This window comes from Podarcis gaigeae, assembly GCF_964106915.1.
Source record: "Podarcis gaigeae genome assembly, chromosome: 8".
Lineage (NCBI taxonomy): Eukaryota > Metazoa > Chordata > Lepidosauria > Squamata > Lacertidae > Podarcis > Podarcis gaigeae.
The window spans coordinates 76,546,326-76,561,473 of record NC_139684.1 but is presented as its reverse complement, the minus strand read 5'-3'; the positions used below and the strand labels follow the sequence as shown (position 1 = coordinate 76,561,473).

General features: G+C 42.9%; 2 protein-coding genes across 5 annotated transcripts in view; one reads left to right on the top strand and one right to left on the bottom strand.

Annotated features, from left to right (window-relative positions):
• The window catches only part of LOC310851730 (phospholipase A2 inhibitor 25 kDa subunit-like), a 1,159,037-nt gene that overhangs the window by 28,505 nt on the left and 1,115,384 nt on the right, over positions 1–15,148 (top strand). The gene's annotated exons all lie outside the window — the stretch shown is intronic.
• LOC310851617 (phospholipase A2 inhibitor and Ly6/PLAUR domain-containing protein-like) overlaps positions 1–15,148 on the bottom strand; it is a 309,684-nt gene that overhangs the window by 72,639 nt on the left and 221,897 nt on the right. The window contains exons 3-4 of one of the 4 annotated variants that reach the window (XM_083754202.1): positions 13,948–14,097; positions 5,946–6,092 (exon numbers count right to left, since the gene is read on the bottom strand). The exons of 2 other annotated variants lie outside the window; for them this stretch is intronic. In XM_083754202.1, coding sequence (XP_083610328.1) covers positions 5,946–6,092; positions 13,948–14,097 — 297 coding nt within the window. Of the gene's footprint in view, positions 1–3,178; positions 3,540–5,945; positions 6,093–13,947; positions 14,098–15,148 lie in introns of those variants that run through there. One more of the 4 variants, XR_014567778.1, reaches the window with a different exon arrangement.

Genomic DNA, 15,148 nt, shown 5'->3' with positions numbered 1-15,148 from the left:
ATTTTATTTTAAATATACCTCCTTCTACTCATTTCCTTTCTATGGGTGTGTCTTTTGTTTTTGGTTATACTAACAGAATTTCTAAAGGATGAAGTAAAGTCATATGTGTGTAATCACATCTAAGAAAATGTGGCATTTCTCCTCTCCATTCATTTTCAATGTTTCATTAATTAAGATGCGTCAAGGAAAGGGTTTAAATGGGTGTGATGTGATTGGCCAGTGAGAATGCGAGGGGGGAGTAAAAGATAGAGTGGGAGCTTTTGAAAAGCCTGTTGAGGTTTGGGAGTTGAGAGTTGAGGCTTGGGTGTTGGAGAAGCACGAGGTGGCTTAGGTGTGGGTTGGTCTAGTGGTATTGTGGGAGAGTGAGAGGAATTGTTAGGGAGTTAGATAGATTGTTGGGAATAATTCAGTTTGAAGTTGTTAGGAACTAAGATTAGGAAACTGACAAGAGAGAAATAAACTGTAACCATACGCTTGTTCCTGCCTTTAAAAAGAAACTTGATTATTTGTTTATGTTAACAACTGTCTGGACTCCATGTGTCCCCGTAAGAAGCGGGGTGGTGGCAGCGAAGAAAGCTAACCGCAGTGGTGGCACAGGATCAATAGACCGTGAAACGTCCAGGGAGCCTGTGTGATTGCCACAACCTCCTTCTACTCATTTCCTTTCTATGGGTGTGCCTTTTGTATTTGCTTATACTAACAGAATTTCTAAAGGATGGAGTAAAGTCATATGTGTGTAATCACATCTAAGAAAATGTGGCAATTTCCCTCTCCATTTATTTTCAATGTTTCATTAATTAGGAAACCTCCTTGCACTAAAAAAAGGGGGGACACAAAGATGAGGCAATGCTGAAATATCTCAATCACATGATGATATGAAACAATGGTCTGGGCTTGAAAAATAAAATAAAATAAATTGCTTAATGTGCTGCAAATGGTGGTGGTGGGAAATCTGAACCTGGTGCCAGTAACCAGGTGGAGAGGTGGAGAAGTGGGCATCTCCCAGGGTGAGAGGCTGGGTGAGAAAAAGGAAAGGTCCAAGGTGAAAATGGGGAGGGCCTGTCATTTGGAGCCGGGGAATGTGCTTGTGACTTGTCAATGCTGTGACTTCTTTGCAAAGCATTTTGAGGATGAAATTGCTTGCATCCACTGGGAACCTGGCTCAGCTGTTACAGCAGATGAAACTCAAGGGGTGTCCAGAGCAATGTCTAGCCCTGATGTGTTGGATGAGTTTCAATTAGTAAGATTCAGGGACACTGCCCCTTGCCTCTCTTGTCTGAGGAAAGGTAGCAGGGAGGCAACAGCTGACTGGGTCAGGGAGGTGATTAATGCCTCCTTGAAAGAGGGGGTGGTCCCTATTTACTTGAAGGAGGCAATGGTGTGCCATCATCACAGATTGGGTTACGTGGACCCCCCCCCAACTTATTTCATAGTGGCCCTTGGAGGTGGGACATCTGAGATGGGACTTTTGGAGTGCAGTGTCATATGACATCTTCAGTCAAACTCTAGAGGGGTGGGGCATAACCAATAGACAGGAGGTTGTATACTAATACTATGGATGCCTGTTGTATACATGACCAAAGTATCCTGCCAGGCTGCTCAATCAGAGGAATTGGGGGGCAGTGTCTATGGCACCCTGTCTGAAGGCAACTAGGAGAGACAGACAGACCAGTTGCCATGCCCATCAACTTTGGGAGGGACCGGCTCAGTCAGGCATTTTATGGGGCGGGTGGGGGGGGGGAGTGAAGACCCCTTGCCACCTTGGAGTTGCCTCCTATGTAAACTGGTGTTTGTTCAGTGAAGGTCAGAGTGCATATACTTTCTCTTAGGTATTTATTGATAAAATTTAAAAATGGGATGGAGGTTTCAAGGAGATTCAGATTTTAACAACAGAGAGCCTCCATCTTGGAATAAGATAATACTACAAATTATTGATGATTATGATCTTCCTTGAGATATTCTGAGTGTGTTAGATATTGAGGTGACACCTTGTCATATGAAATTTCATATTTAGAAGCATAATTTCATGGTCAAATGTGCTCCTTGGAAAGTCTGTCCCAAGACATGTTGGCAGCTGAAGCAAACCACAAAATAGTGCCTCGCCATTCCAGGGAAGAAGAGATAAGTGCAGATCGACATCTGGAACAATGCGAAGGGTGAGGAATAAAGATCTCCACAGGAAACAGAATAGGAAGAGACCAGCAGCACCTCCTATTGGCCAAGAGGCCACTGAAGAGGCAACCTGATTGTGGGGGAGGGGCAAATCTGGTCTTTAAGAAGCGCAGTGCGGCTGTTGTTGCCACTGTGCCAGCAGCAGGGGCAAGGAATTCCTTGGAGACCAGATCTGCTGCTCCTATGGACCCAGCCGCCTAAGTTGATTGCCTCACCTTGCCTCATGGGGGGGGGGGTAGGAGACAGTCCTGCACCTTCGTATGCCAAACTACAAATTCAGACCCCTCACTATGTAAGCACATCACAAATACCAAATGGGGGAAAGCTTTTACAACTCTGTCATAGTTGAAGGCTGCTCTCGCCAGATCCCCTATGTCATTTGCCTATGTAAAGGTAAGGGGCCTGAATATTCACCCAACTACTTACTGGTTTGTTCCATCTATGAGGACTTAAGATAAGCTTTGTTCAAATATTTAAATCTCCCAATTGAGAGATGGATTGGTTATATGCTGAACTATTTATTAAGGGACAAATCCCCTTACCCCTCTGAAAAATTGATCTGTTTTGTCTTTACAGTTACGGTTATAAGGAGAAAGGTTTGTAGGGATCAGCGCTATTTTTCTAGATTTGCCAGTGCCAGAGTTCACCACGAACTTGTTCCTTGTTCTCTTAGAATGGCAATGGCACTAACCTGAGAGATGCCTGAGCTGAGCTCCAATGAACTCTGCCTAAAATATGCCCTAATTTAAATCTTTCAAAGGAGAAACCTCTTATCTAATGACTCATCTGATTATATTAATGATTTTAGTTGTGCAATGTGTTAATTTTGTTTTTATTCTGTTTTATGTATTGCGTCTTTCGTAATCGGTGTGGCTAAACCAATAAATAATAATTGCATTTGTATCTGAAAGAAACAGATCTGAGAACCAGCATTTGAGTCTCCATAACCATTTATTTTTGCATTGTAATCGTCATAATGAAAACTTAACTGTTTTTTAAAGATACACAAGAGGATTCTTTGAAGTTAGAATCCACAATTCCCGTATTCTGACCTCTTTTTCTCTGCCCCTTGCTTCCCTTTACTTCCACCAAAAGCAAAAAAGAAAGAAACAGAGATCCTGAGTCCTGAATTTCAACACTAGGCCTCCAATTCCCCCTTATTGTCATAGATTTTGGAGGTCTACACTGTCCCATTCACTCTTCATGTTCAGGCTGGTGTGAGATTCGTGAAGCATTGTAACAACTTTCTTGGATAACAGAAAGGACAAAGTTCCCAGCTCCAATTGTGTTTCTTTGGTTTTTCAAGATGGCACAAAAATCTGGTGTTCCACAACCTTGGAAAGTGAAATTGTGGATCTGAAATACAGCTGGGGGGGGGGAGAAATGTTCGCATTAGTCCTTTACTCAGGGACTAGGAGATGGTTCCTGTGATTGTGAATGAGAATTTTAATAAGTTAGTTTTTAAAAGTGTATATTTACAGAATCTGAGAAATATCATAATTTCCTCAGAACATGAATATACAAAATTTTCAACGTAAAAATTAGGTAAAAATTCAGGTAAAAAATTAGATCAGTTATAATTTAAAATTGCTATCATACCCAAAGGACTCTCAAGACACAAAGAATAAGGTTATACTTATAAGATATAATGAAATCAGAGAATTTGAAAGCAGGCCTAATTGATAAGATTAACCAAATCAAATTCTTGTGGGCAGGTGAGTAGCAATAAAGTGGGAGGAATTCTATCTCCCCCCCCCCCCATCTCCTGGGCATATTAAAAGTCACATGCTACGGCCACACAGCAAGATCTGAAAACAACACTCCCTCCTTGGTGTCTGAACCTTGAGTGTGTGAACCTGTCATAAGTCAACAGGGTGATCCAGCAGCAAAAAAAGCTGGAGATGCAATTCATTGTCTCTCAGGATGGTTGGGTGCCAACTGAGGCTCCCTCATTGCCCCACTATGATCTAAGTATCCAGAGAATCATCCTTTTATTTTACCATATCTATTTTCATGTTAAACGCATCAAACATAAAGCAGTTGAAAAAGGCGACTCCCAAGAGCCAATCAGGTACTCACCTCAGAATTGTTACTCAACCCTTAAAAGAGAAAATAGCAAAGCCAAGGCTGTAAAGGGCAGCAGAAACAAGAGAAGAAAGAATGTAGGGCAGAAGCATCACAAAAGGCCTCTGTCCTCCTGAGGCAAATCAGCCATATGCCCCTCCCCCATTCATTCCAAATTCCCTCTCAATGTAGCCCTTTTCCTGAAAAATATGTTGAAAGAATGGTTTCAGGTTAAGAACGGACCTCCGGAATTAATTAAGTTCTTAACCAGAGGTAATAGGAAATCCTGTTAACGAAAGACGGGACTCCCAAGTGCCATCTGGTGTCAAATTGTTATAATGCATATAAAGCGCTTTATCTTTACGCATGTAGCTAAATCATGACATCAACAAAATAAATGTATGGTTGTAGAAAGGAACATATCCCCCCTCTCTTCCTCCTTCTGTGTATCCCCTAAATGAATTCTGAGTGGTTTCCCAATTCTGTGGAGCATACAGAGCACATACATGCAGAAGAGAGAATAAATTCTCTTGCACAACTGTAAATCCTAGCATTAATGGTCTGAGTTAACCAGATACTGCTCATTGTCACAGAATTTAAGGAAATGTAATACATTCCTTTTACATAATAAATATTTGTTTTGAGCAAGATGGACACAAATTTCTCCTGGACTGCATCCTAGTTGTGGAGAGATCCGGATTCAACTGAGGTGAAGCAATCAATGCACTTTTTTTACTTTTGTTCAGAAGGGTATTTTATATACACATCTCACTCTGAATCCTCCTTCCATACAATCAAGTGGCATTATGAGAGTTAAAGGACACAGACCAGGCAGCAAAACAATACGGAAGGGTGCACAGTGGGGCCAGTGAGATACAGTGGTGCCTCACAAGACGAAATTAATTCCTTCCGCAAGTTTTTTCTTCTTGCGAGTTTTTCGTCTTGCGAATCACGGTTTTCCATAGGAATGCATTGAAAATCAATTAATGCGTTCCTAGGGAGACCGCCTTCAGACCAGGTCCGGGGACAGTCTGTCCCCGGACCTCTTCTGAAGGCTGGCGGGGGAGAAGGACTTTTCTCCCCACCGCCAGCCTTCAGAACAGACTTCTGAAGGCTGGTGGTGGGACGAAAAGTCCTTCTCCCGCCGCCAGCCTTCAGAAGAGTTCTTGCAGGGCTGCCTAGGCTGCGGCGCAGACATCTGGCTTCAAGACCTGTCCTGAAGGCTTGCGGTGGGAGGAGGGCTTTCCTCCCCACCACCAACATTCAGAATGCTGTTCTGAATGTTGGCGGTGGGGAGGAAAAACCTTCCTCCCACCGCAAGCCCCGAGGAAACAGAGGAGAAGCGCTGCACGCCTTCTCCTCTGTTCCCGGACCTCCCACCGCAAGCCTTCAGGACAGGTCCGGGAACAGAGGAGAAGGTGCGCTGCGCTTCCCCGCTGTCCCCGGAGATTTCCCTATGGGCTTTCGTCTTGCGAAGCAAGCCCATAGGGAAATTCGTCTTGCGAAGTCGCTAAAAATCGGAAAACCCTTTCGTCTTGCGGGTTTTTCGTTTAGCGAGGCATTCATCTTGCGGGGCACCACTCTATATGATCCCTCTCATTGTTCCAGCAACATGCAAGGGAAAGGGAGGAAGGGAGAGGAGACATGGAGAGAGTCTGCATGACCAAGAATTACTAGGCCTTTTTTCCTTGTCTGAGTAGCAATGTTACCGGTAATAAGAATTCCTTCAAAAACAACACACTGGGTCTCATTCTCAAGGCAGTTGATGGTCTTCTCACTTTTACACATTATGGTTCCTTTAGAAAAGCAGGATGGGCACTGCAAACCATTTTCAGCCAGCATGTTGCGATCAGTAACTGCCAAAATCAAAAGTATAGTGAGCATGCTGATGTTTTTCTCTGTTTTTGTATCTCTGTGTTATATTAATGCAATCCACCCTAGGGCCTTCCAGTTTTGGTGGGGCAGTTGCAAGTACTCTTGGATAAAATATAATCTAGACACAATCTGGGTTCAGGACTGAGCATCGGACAAAGTCACCATTGTTCTCTGAGATGAATGACCTTTACATAAAGGGAGCTGGGGGAGTGTGAACATTCTTCCCTTCTCAATCTCTCAGAAGGTTTTCCTGCCATTGATTATGGTTTAGGCTGTATGAAAGCGTATGCTCTTAGTCCCTTATCTTTGTACAGAGTTTCTGGCTGTCTTTTGCACTTCAGCAATGAACTAACCGTCACTTTCTGTGAATTCCCTGAGACCTGCAGGTACAGGGCAGTACATAAATTCAATAAACAATAATAATTAATAATAACTGCCAGCTTAGACAGTGCTTATATTGTCAATTAAAAGACTGACCAGAAGCAGTTCAAGGGTCATTTAGGAGGACACATGGATAAGATAGGTGGGTTGTAAGGCCCATATTTGGACCATCTAATTGAATGTTATCTTAAAGGGACCATAGCCTGTTTATGAGCTGTTCATGCACCTAGGTATCCAATTATGTTGCTTTAAATATCATTCACGGCTTATTATGCATAGGGAATGTTATAAAGGCATCTTGAAGATTGTATTCTTGACCCCGACTTTCATTTTTATTTTTTTACTTATCCACCTGGTTAATTAATGTAGGCACAATTCCTAAACTGACATAACTGACCCTTCTTTAGACACTTCTAAATCCTATTGAAGGGCCATAAGGCTTTCTCATATATATATATATATATATATATATATATATGCTTTCGTAGATTTTCACGGGTACAGGAATGCAGGTTTTGGTGTCCTCGGGTGTCTTCCCGTGTAAAAGTTGGGGTGTCTAGGCGACGTTTCGACGAGGTCTCACTCGTCATCTTCAGGCTGGTGCTTTCGGCTTCTTGTTACTGGAACAGAGCGGGATCTCAATGTTTGAGTTCCTATAAATACTGTAGAGGGGGTGTGGTGTCTAGCCTCCAATGTTCTGGGCAGAGAGGAAGTTCCCAGGCTAGTGTGCCTTTTCTTCTTTTGTTCCTTAATTACTTGAGAGATACCTTGAGTGATTTCTTGAGTGATATCCTGAGTACCACTTAGGTGGGTCATTAGGTGTGGATTAGTTGCTAAAGTCTTTGTGTCTTGACCTCTTGAACTTTGTGAAGAGTTTTCCTGAGAAGATGGCTGTATTGCACTTAGTTGTGCTTTGGCTTGGCTTCGTGTATAGGGGCGAGCTGTGGTTTTGTGGCTTGTGTCAGCCAGATCTGTGTAGGGATTGCAGGGGGGTGCAGCATCCGGAGGTGCCACCATGGATTGGCTACTGGATGGTGTCAGTAATTCATCTGTGGAGAGGGTCTGGGTTTGGGTCTGGTGTGGTTGATTGGTGTTGGCGTTCTGTGTGCCTCTGGATCTGGTGTCAGTTTTTGTGGGGAGGGCTAATTTCCAGATGTCTGGCAAGCGGGATGTGTCGTCACGCTTGTTCATGTTGTGAGGGTGTTTCTCTATCTCGATGGCTTCCATGATTATTCTCTTGTGGTGATGTTCCGTGTTAAAGAGCAATTTGGAATCTGCAAAATTAATTTCGTGTCCTGTTTCTTTCATGTGTTGGAAAAGAGAGGAAGTTTTTTCTTCTTTTTTGACGGCATTCTTGTGTTCTGCGATACGTGCATTTATTCGTCTGTTTGTTTGTCCAATGTACGTGGCTGGGCAGACTTTGCAGGGTATTTCATAGATCCCTTGGTTTTCCAACTGGATTTTATCCTTGGGGTTTCTGAGGATATTGGCTATTTTTTGGTTGGTGCAAAAGGCTGTTTTGATATTGTGTTTATGGAGGATTTTGCTAATTTTATCTGTAGTGCCCTTGATATAAGGAAGGAGGGCCATGCCATTGTTTTCTTCTGTGTCTTGGTTTTTGGGGGGTGTTTCCTTTTGGATTAGCTTCGTAATCCTGTTTTGCTGGTATCCATTGGCAATTAACACATTTGAGAGATTCTGTAACTCAGTTGTCAAGTGGTCTTTGTCAGTCAGGCGTTTGGTTCTGGAGATGAGAGTCTTGGCTACGGAGTTTATTTGTGCAGGGTGGTGGTGTGATTGTGCATGTAAGTAGCGGTTGGTGTGTGTTTTTTTCTGGTAGATAGTGTGTCCTAGGGAGCCATCAGGTTTTTTGTAGATTAGGACGTCAAGGAAGGGAAGTTGGTTGTTGGCTTCTATTTCCATAGTGAATTGTATTTTGGGGTGTAAGTTGTTGAGATGTGTGAGGAAGCTATCCAGTTTTTCCTTCCCGTGTGGCCAAATTACAAAGGTGTCGTCAACATATCTGAGCCAAAGTTTGGGTTTGTGTTCTGACTTGTCTAAAGCATTGGTTTCAAAGTGTTCCATGTACAGGTTTGCGATGACCGGTGAGAGGGGTGATCCCATAGGTGCTCCTTCTATCTGTTTGTATCTTTGTCCATTGTGGATGAAGTACGTGTTGGTTAGGCAGTGGTTGGTCAGGTCCAAGATGTATTCGGGGGGATTGTATTTGTTTTGAATAGCTGTCAAGGCTTCATTAATGGGCACTTGTGTGAAGAGAGATACAACATCGAGATAGAGAAACACCCTCACAACATGAACAAGCGTGACGACACATCCCGCTTGCCAGACATCTGGAAATTAGCCCTCCCCACAAAAACTGACACCAGATCCAGAGGCACACAGAACGCCAACACCAATCAACCACACCAGACCCAAACCCAGACCCTCTCCACAGATGAATTACTGACACCATCCAGTAGCCAATCCATGGTGGCACCTCCGGATGCTGCACCCCCCTGCAATCCCTACACAGATCTGGCTGACACAAGCCACAAAACCACAGCTCGCCCCTATACACGAAGCCAAGCCAAAGCACAACTAAGTGCAATACAGCCATCTTCTCAGGAAAACTCTTCACAAAGTTCAAGAGGTCAAGACACAAAGACTTTAGCAACTAATCCACACCTAATGACCCACCTAAGTGGTACTCAGGATATCACTCAAGAAATCACTCAAGGTATCTCTCAAGTAATTAAGGAACAAAAGAAGAAAAGGCACACTAGCCTGGGAACTTCCTCTCTGCCCAGAACATTGGAGGCTAGACACCACACCCCCTCTACAGTATTTATAGGAACTCAAACATTGAGATCCCGCTCTGTTCCAGTAACAAGAAGCCGAAAGCACCAGCCTGAAGATGACGAGTGAGACCTCGTCGAAACGTCGCCTAGACACCCCAACTTTTACACGGGAAGACACCCGAGGACACCAAAACCTGCATATATATATATATATATATATATATATATATATATATATATAAACTTTCCTAGGTATATAGCTAATTATATTATCTTATTATCTAATAATTATATTATCTTATTATCTAATTATATTATCTTATTATCTTTGGAGCCCAAGAAAGTAAAATCTCTCACTGTCTCCATTTCTTCTATTTGCCATGAGGTGATGGGACCAGTGGCCATGATCTTCGTTTTTTTGATGTTGAGCTTCAGACCATATTTTGCGCTCTCCTCTTTCACCCTCAATAAAAGGTTCTTTAATTCCTCCTCACTTTCTGCCATCAAGGTTGTGTCATCTGCATATCTGAGGTTGTTGATATTTCTTCCGGCAATCTTAATTGCGGCTTCGGATTCATCCAGCCCAGCCTTTCGCATGATGAATTCTGCATATAAGTTAAATAAGCAGGGAGACAATATATAGCCTTGTCGTACTCCTTTCCCAATTTTGAACCAATCAGTTGTTCCATATCCAGTTCCAACTGTAGCTTCTTGTCCCACATAGAGATTTCTCAGGAGACAGATGAGGTGATCAGGCACTCCCATTTCTTTAAGAGCTTGCCATAGTTTGCTGTGGTTGACACAGTCAAAGGCTTTTGCATAGTCAATGAAGCAGAAGTAGATATCTTTCTGGAACTCTCTAGCTTTCTCCATAATCCAGTGCATGTTTGCAATTTGGTCTCTGATTCCTCTGCCTCTTCTAAATCCAGCTTGCACTTCTGGGAGTTCTCGGTCCACATATCGCTTGAGCCTTCCTTGTAGAATTTTAAGCATAACCTTGCTAGCATGTGAAATGAGAGCAATTGTGCGGTAGTTGGAGCATTCTTTGGCACTGCCCTTCTTTGGGATTGGGATGTAGACTGAACTTCTCCAATCCTCTGGCCACTGCTGAGTTTTCCAAACTTGCTGGCATATTGAGTGTAGCACCTTAACAGCATCATCTTTTAAAATTTTAAATAGTTCAGCTGGAATACCATCACTTCCACTGGCCTTGTTATTTGCAGTGCTTTCTAAGGCCCATTTGACTTCACTTTCCAGGATGTCTGGCTCAAGGTCAGCAACCCCACTACCTGGGGTGTACGAGACATCCATATCTTTCTGGTATAATTCCTCTGTGTATTCTTGCCACCTCTTCTTGATGTCTTCTGCTTCTGTTAGGTCCTTACCACTTTTGTCCTTTATTATGGTAATCTTTGAATGAAATGTTCCTTTCATATCTCCAATTTTCTTGAACAGATCTCTAGTTCTTCCCATTCTGTTGTTTTCCTCTATTTCTTTGCATTGCTCGTTTAAGAAGGTCTTCTTGTCTCTCCTTGCCATTCTTTGGAAATCTGCATTCAATTTCCTGTATCTTTCACCATCTCCCTCGCATTTTGCTTGCCTTCTCTCCCCCGCTATTTGTAAGGCCTCATTGGACAGCCACTTTGCTTTCTTGCATTTCCTTTTCATTGGGATGGTTTTCGTTGCTGCCTCTTGTATAATGTTGCGAGCCTCCATCCATAGTTCTTCAGGCACTCTGTCCAGCAAATCTTAAACCTGTTCCTCACTTCCACTGTGTATTCATAAGGGATTTGATTTAGATTGTATCTTACCGGCCCAGTGGTTTTTCCTACTTTCTTCAGTTTAAGCTTGAATTTTGCTATAAGAAGCTGATGATCTGAGCCACAGTCAGCTCCAGGTCTTGTTTTTGCTGACTGTATTGAGCTTCTCCATCTTTGGCTGCAGAGAATATAATCAATCTGATTTCGATGCTGCCCATCTGGTGATGTCCACGTGTAGAGTCGTCTCTTGTGTTGTTGGAAAAGTGTGTTTGTGATGACCAGCTTGTTCTCTTGACAGAACTCTATTAGCCTTTGCCCTGCTTCATTTTGCTCTCCAAGGCCAAACTTGCCAGTTGTTCCTTTTATCTCTTGGTTCCCTACTTTAGCATTCCAATCCCCTATAATGAGAAGAACATCCTTCTTTGGTGTCACTTCTATAAGGTGTTGTAAGTCTTCATAGAACTGGTCAATTTCAGTTTCTTCCGCACCAGTAGTTGGTGCATAAACTTGGATTACTGTTATGTTAAAAGGTCTGCCTTGGATTCGTATCGAGATCATTCTATCATTTTTGAGATTGCATCCCAGTACTGCTTTCGCAACTCTTTTGTTGACTATGAGGGCCACTCCATTTCTTTTGCGGGTTTCTTGCCCACAGTAGTAGATATGATGGTCATCCGAACTGAATTCGCCCATTCCCGTCCATTTTAGCTCACTGATGCCCAGGATGTCAATATTTATTCTTACCATCTCATTTTTGACCACATCCAACTTACCCATGTTCATGGTTCTTACATTCCAGGTTCCTATGCAATATTTTTCTTTACAGCATTGGACTTTCCTTTCGCTTCCAGGCATATCCGCAACTGAACGTCCTTTCGGCTTTAGCCCAGCCGCTTCATCAGCTCTGGATCTACTTGTACTTGTCCTCCGCTCTTCCCCAGTAGCATGTTGGACGCCTTCCGACCTGAGGGGCTCATCTTCCAGCGTCATAACTTTTATATGCCTGTTGTCTTTGTCCATGGAGTTTTCTTGGCAGGGATACTGGAGTGACTTGCCAGTTCCTCCTCCAGGTGGATCACGTTTGGTCAAAACTCTCCACTATGACCTGTTCATCTTGGGTGCCCTGCTCGGCATAGTTCATAGCTTCTCTGAGTTCTTCAAGCCCCTTCGCCATGGCAAGGCAGTGATCCATGAAGGGGATATATATATATTATATATATGGAAAAACTTTCCTAGGTATATAGCTAATTATATTATCTTATTTACCTAATAATAATAAAAGCAAGAATCTCTTTGGGCTTCCTCTCCCTACAGACCACCCCTTCCCATAGAAGCATGAGGAATGACTGATTGCTCAGCCAAAAGATAACGGGTTGCTATACCAACTCCAGCAGCCCAGGAGGAGGGAGGAACTAGAATACGTGAAATTAGGAAGTTAGCCCCTTTTATGGAAAAACGAAAGTTTTAATTCTATACCATTTCTTGTAAATCACATGTTTTCTGGGAAATCAGATGATAGACCATCACAGGGGGTATAAAAAGGCTGGCAAGCCCAGAGAGGGGGCTCTTCTTTTTGGCAGGGCAGGAAATGAGCATTAGCCTGTCTGTACCTTTTTCTCATGACAAATAAATAACTGATTTTACTGCTGTCAAATTGACTCTTTGAAGCGTTTCTGATGCTCTGAGAATTACAAGGAACTAAGGCAGGACCTAACACTAGGAAATAAACATGACTCATGTCAGAAGCAATCTACTTCTGAGGTAGCCATTTTGGGGAAGTGGGTCATTAAAATAGCAGATTAGCACAGCAGCACATCAAAGGAATGGAGGCTGCTCCCTATCTAGTAATAAAAAAAGGATTAGCTTTTATTAGAATATGAGGGATGTGACCCTTCTCAGAAAAAGACAAACTGCCAAGGCAAGGATGCTGCTGTGCCTATGAGAGGGAGAGGACATATTCTGGTGGATGTCTTCATTGTAGGCCTCAGGTTGTACATATTTATGCATAACCATGTATCATAAAGTGCATTATGGTCCCACAGGAAACACAGAGCCTGGGTTACAGCATGCCTGGCACCCATGGAATCTCACATCACTTGGATACTGGGGCGATGTGTAACCATATCTTAATATACAGTAAAAATATGGTTGGGACAAGAGTCAGATCCTCCCACCTATCAGAAGGATGATCTGATTCTGCATGGTGCTGCTTTGAGGGGTAGGAAGAAGGAGAGGCCTGGTTGGAAAGGCAACCCATCCCTTCTCTGGCAGACGTATCTGCCAAGTAAAAGGTAAAGGGACCCCCTGACCATTAGATCCAGTCACGGACGACTCTGGGGTTGTGGTGCTCATCTCACTTTATTGCCCAAGGGAGCTGACGTTTGTCTGCAACCAGCTTCCGGGTCATCTGGCAGCATGGCTAAGCCACTTCTGGCGAACTAGATCAGCGCTCGGAAATGCCGTTTACCTTCCCATTGGAGCAGTACTTAGTTATCTACTTGCACTTCGTGCTTTTGAACTGCTAGGTTGGCAGGAGCAGGGATCAAGCAATGGAAGCTCACCCCATTGCGGGGATTTGAACTGCCGAACTTCTGATCGGCAAACCCTAGGCTCTGTGGTTTAACCCACAGTGCCACCCGTGTCTCCAGCTAGGTCCCTCTTTTTCACAGTTTCTCCTCATGACTGCCTCCCCATCCTGCCTGACTCTCCATCCCTTCAGAGCCTCTAATAGTCCTGAGCTGCTCAACCCAACCTGTAGCCAGCTGGGGCTGTCTCACCCCATTTGAATGAGGCACAGATTCTCTAAGTATTGCTGATTGACTAAGGATCCAAGCCATGGCCACATTCAGTGCAAAACCCTAACATGTTAATGATTCTAAATTGATGCAGATACGTACGGCTGAGAGTTGCATTGTTACACATTTTAGTCCTGCAGCAGTGCTTCTTCATCTGAAAGAATTTACCATCCCCTGCAGTGAAGCTGTAATAGCCTGAGGAACAGAAGCTGGATGACGAGCATTGATTCATAAGTTGCTCTTGGAATTTCGCTATTAAAAAGAATTTGAAAGAATTAACTAGATATGGAGGTTTATTACTCCTAATCGTTCCAATTTTCCTTGTAATGGTTCATTGTAATGGTTCCAATTTTCTGTAATGTCTGAATGAGAACCTTTTCAAACAAATAACATGGAAAGTATTATTAAATTCGGCAATATAAAGTGATGGGTTTTATGAATTAAAATATGTACACACCACCATGTCATAGAAAGAAAAAAATATCAAAATGTCTTCCAGCCATAATACTTAAAGCATTCAATAAAAGCTATTAAAAGTAAAGAAACAGATATCAATTAACCAGTGGAAAGGTGTATTCTGAATGGCTTGTATGAGCCTGGTGGAATACACAATTTTTCTGCAGGTATTTAAAAGATGATTGCCAAGGATGGGTTGGATAATAGTGAGACTAGAGAAGCCAATATAAGTCAGATGATACTACCCTGGCCTTGGCTAAGTTCCTCTTAGAAGTAATAAGAAATAGAAACCTACATACTCCGGATAAAACAAAGTGACCGCCTTTTAATCTTCCCTGTATTTCTCTTTCATCTTGTTTTTGAAAATGATTTTGTAGGTCTTTCGACTGAAATAAATAATGTTGTTCTTGGCAGTATCAGTTGCATTTTCAGCTGAATTTGGGGAAAACACTTGAAGCAGCCATTTTGCAGAGCTATTTCAATGGCTTTTGTTTTTGCTCAATGCAAACAGCTAGAAGTCATAGACCAGAGTAAAAGGCATTAAATTTGGAATGAATGTAGAACTTCATTTCAGGTCCAATGTGCAGCATGAAGAATCATGGCTTCTTCTATACTTCTGCATTCTCTCTGCTAGTTGATCATAACCGTTTAAAGGGTGGGAAAATACTTTTCTGAACTCCTGTTGCCCAACCCAAGATACTTGGCAGAGGTTTAAAGACTGTCTCAAGGCAAATCTAAAAAAATGTAGTATCAACACTGACAACTGGGAAACACTGGCCTGTGAGCACTCCAGTTGGAGAAAAGCCTTTAACCAAAGGTGTCATAGGCTTTGAAGACACATGAACTC